At 38.6% G+C, this 15,903-nt stretch overlaps 1 protein-coding gene across 7 annotated transcripts in view; it reads left to right on the forward strand.

The window, feature by feature from the left end:
- Nucleotides 1–15,903, forward strand: part of grm8a (glutamate receptor, metabotropic 8a) — a 106,499-nt gene that overhangs the window by 73,310 nt on the left and 17,286 nt on the right. For all 7 annotated transcript variants that reach the window (XM_056748975.1, XM_056748976.1, XM_056748969.1 and 4 more), the window contains 2 exons: nt 510–647; nt 10,395–10,595. In XM_056748975.1, the coding sequence (XP_056604953.1) occupies nt 510–647; nt 10,395–10,595 (339 nt within the window). The remainder of the gene's footprint in view (nt 1–509; nt 648–10,394; nt 10,596–15,903) is intronic.

Raw genomic sequence — 15,903 nt, forward strand, 5'->3', positions numbered from 1 at the left:
TTTTATTTTTAACTTAATTCATATTTTTATATTTTGTTACACTTATTGATTACATATGCTATTTGTTATAACAAAAAAATCATCTTGCGACCCCACCATCGCTCTCATGAGACCCCCAGTCTAGAACCCCTCCTATAGGGCCAGTTTAACCAGTTGTAGGGCCAGTTGTAGAGATACTTATTAGCATGAACCATTGAGGTTGGAATCTCAATCTCGCCTCCGTAGATCCGCCGGCAGCGGAGTTCTATCTGGTGTTCATGTGCACTCCAGTAATCACATCTCTGTCCCTCAGCCATCAGCTCCACAGGCAACAGCTCGGGAATAAACCCACCAATTAGTGCACTTTTGTCAGAACACACTATGTAATTGTGTCTATGGGGAGATGGATTCGATACAGACAGACGCACAGGAATGCCGTTGAGGACACGCACACGCTCCGACACTTCACCGTCGCAAAATTGTGACATTCTGTCAGATATTTATCTTTTTCTCTTTTCCTCTTCTCTCAGCATTCGATCGCTACTTCCGCAGCCGCTCGCTGTCCAACAACAGAAGAAATGTGTGGTTCGCCGAATTCTGGGAGGAAAACTTTGTCTGCAAGCTGGGGATGCACGGCAAGCGTCCCGGAAGTCTTAAAAAGTGCACCGGTGAGAGATGTCGTATTTTCATGTTCACAGATTCATCTCTAAAAGATTTTTAGTTCAGAGAGGAAGATGATGAATGCATTTGGCACAGTATTTTTTTTATTGGCCTCCGTGTGTTGAATTGAAATGAGGAGTTGTAATTCAAAGAAATTCAACGCAAGCACAACATCATTTTTCCTGCAAAACTGGGAATGCTATATATTTTCTTTGGCTGTATGTAATTCATACATTAATCATTATTGAAAATTTCTCCTATAAGGCTCATTTAAATTTTTTATTTTTGTCTGCTTCCCTGAATTTAAGTATAATTTGGAGTCATGTTTGCTACCACAGTTCAAACTGAACTTAAATCCAACAACTGAGTAAAGTGTTCGCAATTCAGTTTTCTGAATACATGTTTCTGTAAGTGTGTCCGATGCCCTAGGTTCGGGGATCAATGCAAACAATCGGTGTCCCCCTGTAAGCTTTAGGACAGACGCTTGGGTGACATTTAGATTGTTTCCAGTGTCTGACTTCATTACACCTGGTTTTCTCTCTTGTCCTGAAGGTCCTCGTGTGGTGAGCAATAACAATCTAAAGGTGTCTTTCACACTGCATTAAAAACACCAAGACTGAGTAAAGCTGAAGTACACTCTTAAAAATAAAGGTGCTTATAGGAGTAGATCTCTTTCAAAACTTTTCAAAACGTCGAGCGTGACCTTTTCAACGTAACTACGTATTACGTGAAGTCATGAACGCGCATCTCATAACAGAGAAGAGCACTTGTGTTTATAAAGCCTATCAATATTTTTTATTTAGAAAATTACTGATCGTTTCCCTAGATAAGATTCAGTGTCTGGTATCGTTTAAACCCCTTTGAAGCTGCACTGAAACTGTCATTTTGACCTTCAACCGTTCGGACTCCATTGAAGTCCACCATATGGAGAATAATTTCCTTAATTTCTTTTCGATTAAAGAATCAAAAACCTAAACATCTTGGATGACATGGGGGTGAGTAAATTATCATGAAAATGTATTCTGAAAGTGAATTTATCCTTTAAAAGAATCTTCACAGCGATGCCATAGAACCATTTTTGGTTCCACAAAGAACCATTTCGCAAAACGTTCTTTGAAGAACCATCTCTTTCTTATTTATTTTTTAAATCTGAAGAACCTTTTTCCGCCACAGAGAACCTTTATTGAAACAGAAAAGTTCTTCAGATGTCAAAGGTTCTTCATGGAACCAAAAGGTCCTTCTATGGCATTGGATAACCTTTTGAAGCCTTTTTTTAAAGTGTTAACACAAACATATTTACAGGCCAATAATCCAATAAACGATACTTTAAATCAAAGCGTATTTGTGAGAACACGTGAAATCAAAAGTGCATTATGATAATAATGCGCATTGTTTAATGTTCTTCATGCATTACTTTGCCAAAAAAAAGGAATTAAAAATAGTTTATCCACATCACTTATCAGTCGCTTTAATATAAAATAATCTGTATTGGTATAGTTGGTGCAAAATCACTATATTGGTGGCTGTCGAGCTGTGATTAAGTATGCCGGGGGGAATGCGAGAACAACAACAGGGAAGCAATCTGGTGGTAACCACGCACGCACTCACGCAAACATACACACGCGTTTGATGAAGAGGAAGCTCTGTGTGTTTTGTGAGTCATTAAGCTAATTTGGGGGCAACACGGTGCATGACGCACAGTGTGCTGAGAGAGAGAGAGAGAGTCTGAACACGTCATTGTTTATGAACGAGTGCATTGGAAATCAAGCGTTATGTGTGAGACTGCTGGTTATCAGACCTTGAGAATGAGTTCAGATAATGTAATTGTGCGCTAAAATGTGTCATGAACTGTGTGTAAATATGGGAGAATACATTTACTTTTCTGTGTTTAGTAAACGCTTGTGTTCAGAGTGGCTTACAGTGCATTAAAGGATAAACTTATTTTTTTATTAAGAAATCGAGCCCTTGACTCTAGTGTTGCTAGCAAAATACTTTAGCAGTTCATCCGTAGGAACAGATGCTGAAGTACAAGTGTGTGTGCATTATGTCACTTTTTGGACATGATGGCGTGTCAATGCCACAAAAAACAAAACACCAAGACAATTATGGCACTCAGTCCATGACAAACATGTCAATATGTCATAAAACAGCCACAGACTGCCAACAACCCCTCCAGCTCCATCAATCTGCTCCACACCCAATTTACTTCCCCAAAAACTGTCACTACACAGGCAATAAATAGTTGTGCTAGCCGAGTGTTGTTTGTCCATTATTATATCTCTTAGACATCATTGAGATTGAAGGGAGAACAAATGCTCGAGTCTCACTTGTGTCTCAAATATTTCTCCCAAGGAAAGAGTCAGAAATGTGTCTGTCATTAAAGTTTGAGAAGAGATGTCAATAATGTGTCAACCTGAGCTCAGGTTTGTCAAGTCTGCAATCAAAGGTCAATATTATTGAAGATCTCAATATGAACTCAAACATTTCTCATCAAATTTACTCAGATGATTTTACCTATAAAATCTACATTTGTTTTACACCTCCATACTTTTCATGCATCTGAACTAAGTACATGTTCATTTGTCTTTTATTTCTTCAAAGCAATTTATGGAGAAACATCTGAGAAACAAATTGAGTACTCCATCAAATCAAATTTTGTGTGTCCGTGTGCATGTTCTTCATTGTGCTTGTGTGTGTTTGTGCATGCATGTGCTGGTGTGTGTGTGCATGCGTGTTTTTGTGCGTGCGTGTGTGCGTTTGGTTTCATATTAGAACACGTCTCTAGTCTGTCTTGTAGAATGCGCTTGACATAATGAAAATAACGCCTCCGTCATCTGAGGTGTGAGCATCGCACTGATGGCTTTCTCAGCACACAAACACAAACCGGACATCTCATCAGTCTCTTTCCTACACAAGCGTGTGTGTTCAAACACATTCGGCTGTCCTAAATCTCAAAGCAGCAAACACACTCACTTATGTACTTATGTATATTCTTAGATTACATTCTTCAAACGATATTATATGGCATATTGTGAGGACGTTTATGATACAAACAGATTAAAACCTGGAATAACTGAAGTCACGAGGATGTATAAATGATTTATTTTTGTGTGAACTTTAAAGCTCTGAGGTGGTGGGACAATAATGTTGTGGCAGACTGCTTCTTATGTTCTGAATCACGTCTGCCTGTGATATTTGCTCTTTGTTTTCCCCGGCGTGGATATGGTGTCACTTCTTTGAATATATTTCCCGAGAGTCCTCACTTCTGTATCCGCTCGAGAGCGAGATCCTCTTCACAAGCAATCAGCTCGCTTTAATTACATCCCCGCCGTGATCCGTGTCGCCGTGACGCCCGGCCTCGCCATCGATTCCACAGCGGCAGATTGTTTTCCGTGTTGATGATGCAAAGGTTGTGACCCCGCCCACTTCTCATTAACGGGGTTCTGAGCTCGGATGCTCTCGACACGTGTTGGCGTTCGCCCAGGCGTCGTTCGGAAATGATTGGGATGCTGCGACTAACAGCTCATGTTTACTCACTCATTGACCTAACAAGACGTTATCCGTAACTTCATTAAAGACGGGCCGTGAGTCTCGCCGTCTGGATCAGTGTTTACTGTCATTAGAGGTATTGATGCTAGCAATCGATGGCTTCATTAGACAACGGCGGTTCGGTTACGCTGGTATCTTCAATTACTGGGTGTCGTATCTGATGTGTGTGCTATGGAAAGATCAGTCATCCCCAGATAGCCTAACAGCGACGTTAGCAGCTGCCGTCGACGGGAATGACTCTATAAATATTTGAAAAGACAATTCCACCTGGCTGAAGTGCGGGATGGTTTTTGGATGTGACAGGACCGTGGCCGACGGCCCGACTTTTTGAGGAAGGCATAAAAGAAACAAACGCTTGTAAAAATGCCCTTTAACGTGCTGGATATGCGTTCAGCTCGACACCTGGCAGTGAGAAAATTGTGCTGCTGGTTTTAAGAGCCGTCCCTTGTCTGTGCCTTCACGGGTTTTATTGTGAAGATTTTCACATCTGAAGAAGATGTTTAAAGGGTTTGAATTGTGCGTAGAGAGAGTTTTTGTGTGGCTTTGTGTTTGACTGATGCAGATGTCGTTCACCCGCACTTCATTCCTCTATTGATATAAAAGATATTTTATATTTTTGAAAGAAAATCATAGTGGTGGTTATCTGTTCTCAGTAACTAGGTCACTTTGCTGTTGCTAAGGTGTTTTGAGTTGTTGCTAGTGTGTGGTCTGGTGGTTACTCGCTGGCACACACCCAAACCTCTTTGATATGCTTGACTTTAGATATTGTATGACTTGGGTCTATCCATGTGTTCGTGCTTTTTATTGTCCTCCAGGTGAAACTTGTATGTCAGATGTCATTCTAAGATTTGCATGGATTTGGAGTTAAAGAATTATAGTGCCTGTATAAAGTTATTTTTTTTATTAATATTCTTATTATATATATTTGAATCTATATTGTCTTCTCATATCTCTACTATCTCTATAAAAAAATCTTTATATTAAATATTATATTATATTACAAAAAAGGAGAGGAGTGTTTGTATTTTGCCTTCAAATTACAGTAGTTCCTCTTTTAATGCTTTGATGTTGTGTTTAATAATTCAGGCACATTGAGTTTGACATTTTAGGGTCATTATTACTAGGAGTTGAATATAAAAATGATGTTTGAATGTGTGTCTGCAGCTCGTGTCACCTAACCTAGAGTCAAACTCTAACGTGAACTTTTAGAATCTTTTTCTTAAAGTCTTCTCGACTTTTCTTGTAAGTGAAAAGTTTTTGTGACACCAAGGTTTGGGCTTGATGTAATATTTGAATGCTGTGATTTGACACCGTGTGTTTCTGAGACAGGTCCTGTCACACGTTTTAGACTGAAAACTTTAGATGTGGATGTGAATGTGATCGAGTTCTTCTGAACCAAAAGAAAAGAGAAGCATCTCTTCAGCGCCTCGGGATGACTTGATAGTTTAATGCAAGCACAATTATGAGGTTTACTGCTGTTTTATTACTGAGATACAGTAAATACCTTAAGAGAAAACCTCTCCCATGTGTCACGGCAAAAAAACACCAAGCAGGGATTTCTCCATCTCTCTTCTGTTGTTCTGTTGTTGTGTGAGTACACCGTGACATTATTACAGCGATGGAAGTTTGTCTTATTTTGGCAGCGAGCTCTCGGTTTATTATCAGACGTCTGATCTCACAGAGGTTTGATCTCCAGGATCATAAGTGTGCCGCTTCTGTCAGACATCACAGGAGGTCTAATGGAGTTAAAGGGCCTGAAGACGGCAGGAGGTGTTTGGAGTATCACGCCCTGAATGATTTAAAAAACACAACCTGGTGTCACACAAGAATGATGCGCTGGCTTTTGTTAGAAGACCCCTTGACCTTCTGATTGGCTCGCTGAACACTCCAGCATCTCTCTATCAAATCAAACAAACCCGTCCGCTGTTCTCTGGTTTTCTCCGTCGGCCAATTTCTCTCATAGAGATGAACATTCAAAACCAAATTATGTGGAGTCTCCCTGTTTTTGACATGATTTAACTGTGCAATCCAGGTGGGCAGAGGGGAATTCTGGGATAGATTTGAAGCAATTCTGGCCAATTTGTGTCACATTGCCTTGATGTGCAAAGAACACGAGCGGGATTCAGCAAATCTGTATCTGCTTTCACGATGAGATATGCACTTTTAAGGATGTCTTGTTCATTCTTCTGAGGTTGAACTGAAGGTGCACTCATGCTGTTTATTTCTATTGAGTTTAAGAATTCTAGGCAGGATTTTAATAAAGTCATTCATTCTAATTCATGTTCCTGACAGCAGCTGTAGGTCACGAGACCCTTACAGTGTTTTCACCTGCATGTGATTTACTGTATGCTCATTTTTATTATTTCATATTTGGCCAAAAAACACTGTTCTCCATGACGTTTTTACAGGTGAAAGCGTAATATTGGATGAATGGGTTTAAGTCCATGAAGCATTTATAATGAAAATACAGTGTATGACCAACTTCCCTGTTCCCTCTTGAGAAACTTTTTAAAACCCTCAGTTTGTCGTTTATTACCTTGAGTGAGTCAGAATTAAAAGCCGGGACGGGGGACCAAATAAAACTAACAACCCCGACCTACTCTGACGGTTCTGGAGAGAGACGATGACACACCTGGCTGCTCAGGTTGCAGTTGGGTCGAATCGAATTCTTCTCCCGTGATCAGAAGCTCAGGTGTTCTCACCGCCCGGGTCAGGGCATATCTCCACAAACCCCTGAGGGAACAAAGGTGGCAGAATCTCAGTCGCAAGTCTTAATGTGATTTCACGGTTCGTCTTATCACCAACAATAAGAGACGTCTCGTGTGGCACGTCACGCTCTTTCCTTGGCAGGTCGGGATGCTTACAGAATCACTAACCCGCTGAAAATTACAGAGGGGAGAATGGTTAAAAATAAAACGACTGTTGTCAGGACGTGTTTAGACTTTCCTCAAATAAATCAGAGCTTGTTTAAAACGACCGGCTACACCCTGCACGGTCTGTAATGGTTTGGGGAAGGAGGGCATTGGGTCTGGACCACATGAGCGTCAGTCTCATTTTTAAGTGCAGAAATCCCATTAGCTTAGAGAAATTGTAGTGATGGGTGGAGAAATGTGCTGCCTGTCGACAAATGGGATTGTAACACTGTCAGATACCCAGTGTTCATTTTCACTTTTTTGGCTGTTTTGCAAAAAGAATTCTGATTCAAATCAAAATATTTTTAATGTCTACAAAATATAGATAAATACGTTTTTTTAAATACATTTTTAAAATTCCATATTGAATTATTATATACAGTATATTTTGATTTCATTGTAGTTTTATTTACTTTTTATCATATATTTTAAGCTTTTATGTAATTTTGCTTTAATTTTCACTCATTTCTTTTAATATTGCCATATAATTGCAATTTATTTTATTTCAGTTTAGTTTATTTAATGAATCATGTTTGCGCCTTAATAACTTATTCCAGTTAATTGCTAATGGCACATTTGTAATTCTTTTCGTTTTTAAAAATTCATTTTTCTGAACTTTTATTTTGTAATCTTATAACCGTGATTCCTTTTTCTTAAACACACCGCTCATAAGATCTTGTCATTATTTTGAAGAATTCTTAATTTTTTTCTTAATCGATGGACACAAATGGCACCTGTTGAATAGAATGGGCCAGATAACGGGTCAGAAATTATATTAATAATTATATTTATATAGATTAAAGGCATTAGTGTAAGTGCTGTTGGCAGGTATTGATGTTTTTCCAAACTCGGCTTCAGTAATTTACTCGGATGTGCATGTATTATATCCAGGGTATCTCATTAGCATATATAAAATAGAGATTATTGTTTCGGGTACACAGAGGTGTCATTCAGAATGAGAGAAAAGCAAAGTTGGATGCCAGACAATTATTACAGTTTCATAACGTAGCCAGATTTAACTAAACCTCTTCACATTCACCGTTTATTATTCACTTCACAAATGTGTGTTTTTACGTGATACTTTTTACCTGCTGGAGAGGAACGTATGAAGATAGACTATCATGAAACCTGTCAACAATATAAGCAAGTCACAAAAATAAAATCAAAATAATTGCAAAAACATCTTAAAGAAAATAATGCCAAGAAAAATCTTATATTTATTGTTCCCACATTAAAAAATACTGAATCGTGCTGTAGTATTTATATACTGTACATACTGTAGTATTTACTATAGTATATTTACGATAGTAAAACTCCAGCACACTTACAATAGTAAACGCTATAGTATGCTAAAGTACTACAATTTATTATAAAATTACTATAGTATACTATGTTATTTATTTATGTGGGGTGTAACGCAATGACATATTTATATATTCTCCTGCGTCCTTAAGGTTGTGTAGATGAATATGAATTACAAAATGCTGTATTTTTTCCACTTTCTTCTTTTTGTCTAAATCTGTAATAATAATAATACTCTTTGGCGTCATTCTTTGAATGTATGTATGAATGAATGAATTCTTTCACTTACAGTATAGAGTTTTGTTGAAGTCTAGATGTGGTCCACTACAGTAATGCCGGGAGACAGTGAGTAGCTTTTCAATGGGAGGGAGGGAATTTAATTTGCTTGGCTAATTGACATTTAATGGAGACAGTTGTTCGGCTCATTAAACTGTCCGTCATCCGTGTTGCCATCAATCACTTACTGGATTAAGTGACATCAAACACACGGGCCTGTTGAAGAGAAACACAAAACGAAAATAGGATCCTTCCTTTATTGTGCAAACAAAACCCTGAGCATTATACTTGCACACACTGCAGCTTTTAACAGTTCATATTGTGACGCTGCTGGCATTGTCTCCTTATGATTAATCGCTTTGGTTTGTATTTTTTCTCATGTGTGAGTCGCTTTGGATGAAAGCTTCGCTAAATGAAGAAATATGGAACAAACAAAAGCAAAACACTTCAGGTTTCATAATGGCTGTGTAGACAAGGGAATATCTTCTCACTACTTACCGTGCAGTGAACTTTGAACACTGCATGCTAGTTTTTAACAAAAGTGTTGAGTTAAAAAAGGACAGTAAATTGTCCATTGGTGAGAGTGATGAATGGATTTAGCTCAGTTAAGAGGCGGAGTCACAGTAGCCACACCCACCTTTATATCCCCATTTCATACCATAAGTGAAATAGTTTGCATTCAGTCTTCCTTTTGACAAGAAAGATGCATAGTTTTCATTTAAAATATTTAAACTATTATGAAACTAATGTTAAATGTTTTATCGGAAATACAATTTGAAAAGTTATTAAAAACATGACTGATATTACCTTTGATTCATTCATAGACGTTTTTGTTTCAACAATTGATGATTTTGTTAATGTTTATTTATTATATTTCTTAACTCATTGTGACCCAAAGAAATGAGAGATAAAACAATTCTAATAAAAATGTATTTCTGAAATGAAAACAGAACTTTTATATGTTTAGTGTTGTGTTGCGAAGTGTCTTCAGGTCCAACCTAAAGATTGAAGTGTTGTGTTATTGTAAGGGTGAACCAACAAATAAACTTGACGTCCGACTTGTCGGGACTCTGAGAGCTGAGGTTCTGTGGTCTATTGTTTTCTAAGTCATTCATCGTACACTTCAGTCCGTGCAATCCATCTCCGTTTTGGGGAAGCGAATGCATCACTTTCCCATTACTCTAAAACCGCTATAAAAGTGGATTGGATTTCATTTACAAGAGACTATTAATTCCTCAGCGACAGCAGAAGGGATGGAGGACTCCAGGTCCTGCTAATACACCTCGCCTGGGCAGGCACGTTTTATTTATGTTTCATTATGTCAAAAAACTGTGATCTTGGGAGAAAAAAACATTTTGCCGCGAGCATTAAACGCAATCTTTTAGTCTTAAAACAAAACAACTTGGAGAGAAAAAACCACAGATGCAAAATTCAATTAACTAACTACAACAGCTGGAATGTCACACGTGATATTACTTTAGAGATGTGGGAGAAAATGTTAATTCGGAAAGAACACATTTGAGCGTAGTCGCCTCCTCAGTGTTTCGATTATCTAATTACACTAATGAGTGACCACAAAAACATATTAAATAACGTTTTATTAAAATGAGAATGTTGTTTTTCTGGAGTGGAGTGTCTCTCTCAACACCAGTGCAATGGGATTATATTTTTGCGGGCAGTATTTATTCATAATGTGTGTGCTGTGTGTTTGCTCAGGGTTGGAGAAGGTGGGCCGTGACTCCAGTTATGAGCAGGAAGGGAAGGTGCAGTTCGTGATGGATGCGGTTTATGCGATGGCACACGCTTTGCATCGCATGCATAAGGATTACTGCTTCGGATACCCCGGCCTCTGTCCCCGCATGAGCAACATCAACGGCAAAGAGCTTCTGGGATACGTCAGGAGTGTTAACTTCAATGGTGAGTGGTTGGCTTCTCAGTCTTTAAAGTCTTTCGTGTTAGGTTCAAATGCTCTTGGGAACAATCTTCTTTGGTTATTGATAATGTGATGTTTAACAAAAACATATTACTCTTAACAACTCACTCTGACCACACAGAGTGTTTCTTTTGGTTTTCTCTATAGTCAATGAATGTGTTGCCATGGTAACCGGCGCTCAGATAATGATGTGCGGTTGACTGTACCTATACTGGCATTTATCATTCATAAATCATTCAGTTTTTTCACGTGTTGTGATTGAATTTTAACAATTTAAGTTTTAAATACTGGTACATTAATTCAGTAGATGGCTTCGTGTTGAAGTGAATACAGAAGTTATTTATGTCACGAAACAAAAAGTACGAGAGATTTCTTAGGATTTGAAATTTACCCTGATAGCACGCATACATCTGGGAGACGTCTATTTGATATCTACACTTACATCTGCAAGACATACCCATACAGCACAGATACGTCTCTAAGATGTCTGCTAAGGATCTGGAGATCTGGAAAACATCTGCTGTGTCGAAACATCTGATTGACGTCTAAAGGCTAAAATACACCACAAGACTTTTGCTGAGATTTTGCCCAGATTTTCAGTCTGGACTGAAAGTCTGTGCCATGTACCAGATCTCTAATGTAATTTTTTCATGTTGTCATTGTTTGCTCTCATGTTGTTCCAAAAGTCAGAATATCTTTGTGTTCACATGAACACCAAAAATCCTTTAAGGTTTAATAAATTCTCATTTGTCTTTTTTAAGCATTATATAATGTTTAGCTAATGATATTTTAATGACGGTTATTATAAAGTGTTATGTCATTATATGTTACCCACATTTGTCATATTCTAATGTTCTCACAAATGGCCTTATTTTCATCACACATTAATTTTCACAATCACAGATCGCTTTGTTCACTCGAGCCCTCTCGCGTCATGTTTGCCAAAATTATAACACCCCATGCGACCTCTGACCTCATTAAACATGCATCAAAGCCAGGGGGCAGAATATGAGTCGAGCTGGTGTGTTCATATTTCTTCATAATGGGGCGTCACGGCGTCGCCAGTGAATGTTATTAACAGAGAATAATAACTTATGAATCAACGCCACGCTTTCACGAGAGCCACGCGTGATTGACTGTTTGTGATTTCACGAACTTCAAATCAAGATGTAACTGTTGTCTTTGAAAGCGCCTCGATTCATTTTCATATTTGCTCTTCTATTATTTTCTCCTTCCCGTCGTCGTTTTGTTATCATCTGCTTTCGTTTGCCTTCGAGTTTTGTCATTAGCATAACCGGAGCGATGAGGGCGGGGCGGCGCAGGCCATTAAAACCTCATTAATTGGCTTTCTGGCGGGCAATCGCACCCGTGTTATTTGTTCTATCGCTGTGGGGTTTTCGTCAGCATGTGTTTGAAGTGACGGGCGGATGTGGGAAATTCACGTGCACGTGAGAACTTGAGCACAACATAGTGTGCATGAGAGGAGCATGCTGACTTTATATCCTATCTGCTTTGATTTGAGCCACTGTTGTCTTTGATTCAAGTGCATTTGGTGCAAAACATTATATTGATTTGAATATTTAGGAATCCTGGGCTGTTTGTCTTGTTTGCGCTAGTTTCACATGCTGTCTTTCTCAGCAGCGTGAGATCCCACTCTCGGTCACAGACGCTTGGCTCTTATTGACTCTCTCCTGCCGTGCATCACAAACTCCTGCTGATAAAAGTTCAACTGTTCTCCTGACACAACACCTTTAAATAACACCAGGAGTCACGCTACTGTACCGACACACATCCACAAACTCATAGTTTTTATCTTAAGATGGTTGCCATGTCTTGAAATGTTTAATAGAAGAGCTCGCTTGGTTCTGGAAAGCATTCAGATCTTGTTTGCGACATCCCTAAGAGACATGGTGTAGATTTCTGCTTCAATTGATAAAAGAAGATGAAAATGTATACAGTTTATGGTTACTGATATTTTATTTGATTATTTTGTTTTATTTCTCAAGTAAATGTATCTAGATTTAATCATTTTAAATATCTTTATCTTATTCATTGTTTGCAAGTGAAGCGTGTGTCTCTCTTTATGTTTTCTTTGTTGTTGGATGTTGACACATTATTCTTTACTGTGAGAGACAGCAGTGTAAAGATGCCTGTTGAGAGTCTTCTGGGCATATGCTACAGCTGTGCACACATTATAAACTTCATCAAAAACACTCCATTTTCATTTCGCTTCAAGAACGCAAATAATTTACGCATGCATAACCTGCTGCCAAGACAAAAAAGAGAGGTGCAGAGCGCCAAGGTACGGTCACTAAAGAGCCCCCTTTCCAACTCTGTCCAGAAGCACATTTCATTTCACATAGTCATGTTCATTTATTTCACACATTTATTTTAGCAAATGTCTATTAGTTGTATTTAGTTTTTTTTATGATAAAAACTACAGGAATTGTTGAGGCGCAAGATTGAAAACATTATTCAATTTGACTTTTTTACTTCAGTGCCACACACTGCATTCGCTGCTGTTTTTCAAGGGCAGTTTCTTTTCTGAGCTTTGAAAAGCTGTGATTTGTTTTTATTCACCTGTATGCATGATTCTGCCCACAGTGCTCTTCAATCGACTCTGAAAGAAATGTACTAATACGAAATGTTAATTCTATCAAGTGTCACCCGTAGTCTGTGCGGCCTTTTGTCAGATTGAATTAGAGATTCTCTTTCGTCCCAGAGAAACATCATTGCTTTGTAACTGTATCGCTTACAAGTTGATCATTCATAAGTCTCTGTTTAAGTTGTTCTTTAATAAGACACCTAAAAGAAACCTATCTGAGAACTCAGTGAAGTATGAAATTTGTCCGAGATGTTATGCACGAGGGGAATAAAAAAGAAAGTTTTTCGAAGTTTAGACAGAGAATAGCGAATACGCTTTTGAATTTGGTAATGTACTCATTTGAAGTCATGCAGATTTGAGTTTACTGGCACATGGTGATATTAATCGGGTTCTCCGGAGAAACATCTGAGACTTTATATTCTCTATTGAGATATTAATGAGATGTCATTTGTGATTAGTCATTTTTCAGTCATATTAAACTTGTGCTGTGAAACACACACCTCCGCTACTATAACCTTCGAGCTCCTCTTTGTGATGGTACAGCCACAGGATGCTTGGGCGACCATTATCCCGAGCGTAAAATAAATCTCACGCACACATACACACACGCTATTGAGCGTTAATGGATGACAGATGTTGGATGTGCTGGCGTTTGGCCATGGCCGATATCACAGGAATGGAAAAGGTTCCTCATTAAAGCGTATGATGCTGCAGAAAGGTTTCATGTGAGCGCAGGTTGATGAGTTAACTCGCCCGCACCGGAGCTCTCTCATTACAGCCTCTCTCTCTCCTACAGCACTACACTTCAAACACCAGACACTGTGTGATAATGAACTGTGCTGCGTGATTATGGGATGGAATGAAGGAGAGCGTGGCGAGGTGTGGAAAAAGCCTTTTAAGAGTGTGAAGAGGTGCAATGTGTGGAAGCCGTCTGCTGTATGAGTGCATGTGTGTGTTTGTGAAACAGGTTTGACCTACGACATGATGACACCTTTGAATTAAATTAATTGTGAACATTTTAATGCCCGTCACTATAAAAAGACCTAGTTATGTTTTTCTTTAAATCGAGCGTTTGTGCTCTCGTCGTTCATATGAGTGTTCACAGAGATGCTTTCTGAGAGAAAAGAGGCCATGAAGCAGCACACATAAGTCGATGGATGGCATCCGTTCAACCCCGAGCATCACGCTGTCTTCTGCCAAGAGTCCGGGCACAATTACATCCACTCCAGTGACTCCTACATGCACTCATTTTTCGTTTATAGACAGAAAGAGATAGCGGAGGGGTGTGTTTGAGATGACCCAGACATGAGTGCAGATGATTGTGTTGTGTAATATAATCCTTTCGTAAAAGAGACGGTGTGACTGTGAATCTTAAAGCGAGCTGCTGTTTAACTCCAGAAGTTTCGTCTTTTCTACATGAATGATTCTGTGCTGAAATAATCAAGGAAAGACCGAAGGATGGTACATCACAATTGGGTGAACCGTTGCAACCCAATAGCATCGATAGCATCCATTGCAATGCTTTTGTAACCGGAACGAACCACACCTGCACTAGGCGGACTTCGAACCGGGTCGGTTCGGCATGGGAGTCGGGCGCTCTAGCGAGGAGACTAAAGACCGCAGTCTCTAGTGTCTGTCGCTAGAGAGTCCTTGAGGCAGAGGAGTGAGGTTTACACACTGCACAGCTCTTCACTAGCTTGCCTCCGTTACACTTAAGCTTCAAAATTCCAGCAGTGCCGCACTGTTTTTTAAACGGTAGTATCGTAGTGCATATGCGCATTAACGTTCATTTGAACACTTTCATCTGTCTTTTTGCAGTGTTTCTCTCCTAAATGAATCCATGTTTTGAACGACCCATTTACCTACTATGTAGTAGAAGAAAACAGTATTTGAACAGAGTAGGATGTCCGAATCGTCCATATTTATAAAAGAGTAGGCAAGAAATTTCGGGATGGCTACTGGTAACGCCCAGATTTAGAAGTACTCAGCGACGGATACTTAAGATGCCCTATATGCAAAACAGCCTCAGTCGACTTTCATGTACAATTAAACAAGTTGTTAATTATTGTGAAGCTAATGTAACACTAACATTGACCTTGCTTTGTTCTTAAATTGACCGCGTTTATATTGTGCATAGTTTTAATTCATAGAATTTAAATAAGAACCATTAATATTGAGCTTATTTTCAGCAGTTTATTTACATTTGTGTTATATATGTATATTATATGTATATTATAGCCACTTCCTTCATTCTTGAATGAATCAGCTGTTTTGAATGAGTTGGTTGAATGATTCACTGACACAAAAAAAAATCGCCGTTTCAGTCATATTTAAAGTAAGACGTGCATTTTCCTTTATAAGCATTGCTGTAAATTCAATTGGTCACAGATTGATTGAATTAGTTCCAGTGTTAAAAACATGTTCTTTAGAAGTTACTACGGTAAACGTTGCTAAATTCACTAGACACTTGTGTTGTCAAATCTTAGCACACTAAATATTAAAGTATGCTACAGTATTTGCTTAAACGTAACCAAATACTAAAGTTAACACTGCAAATATTACGTTGTGCAGAATAATACAGTTCATTAAATACAAGATGCTTCATTTACATCTGTGTATTAAGGAATTTTGGTCTATTTTGTAGATTTGATTATGAACATGAAACAGCATAGCAATTCTACTTGGTA

This window comes from Triplophysa dalaica, chromosome 5, assembly GCF_015846415.1.
Source record: "Triplophysa dalaica isolate WHDGS20190420 chromosome 5, ASM1584641v1, whole genome shotgun sequence".
Lineage (NCBI taxonomy): Eukaryota > Metazoa > Chordata > Actinopteri > Cypriniformes > Nemacheilidae > Triplophysa > Triplophysa dalaica.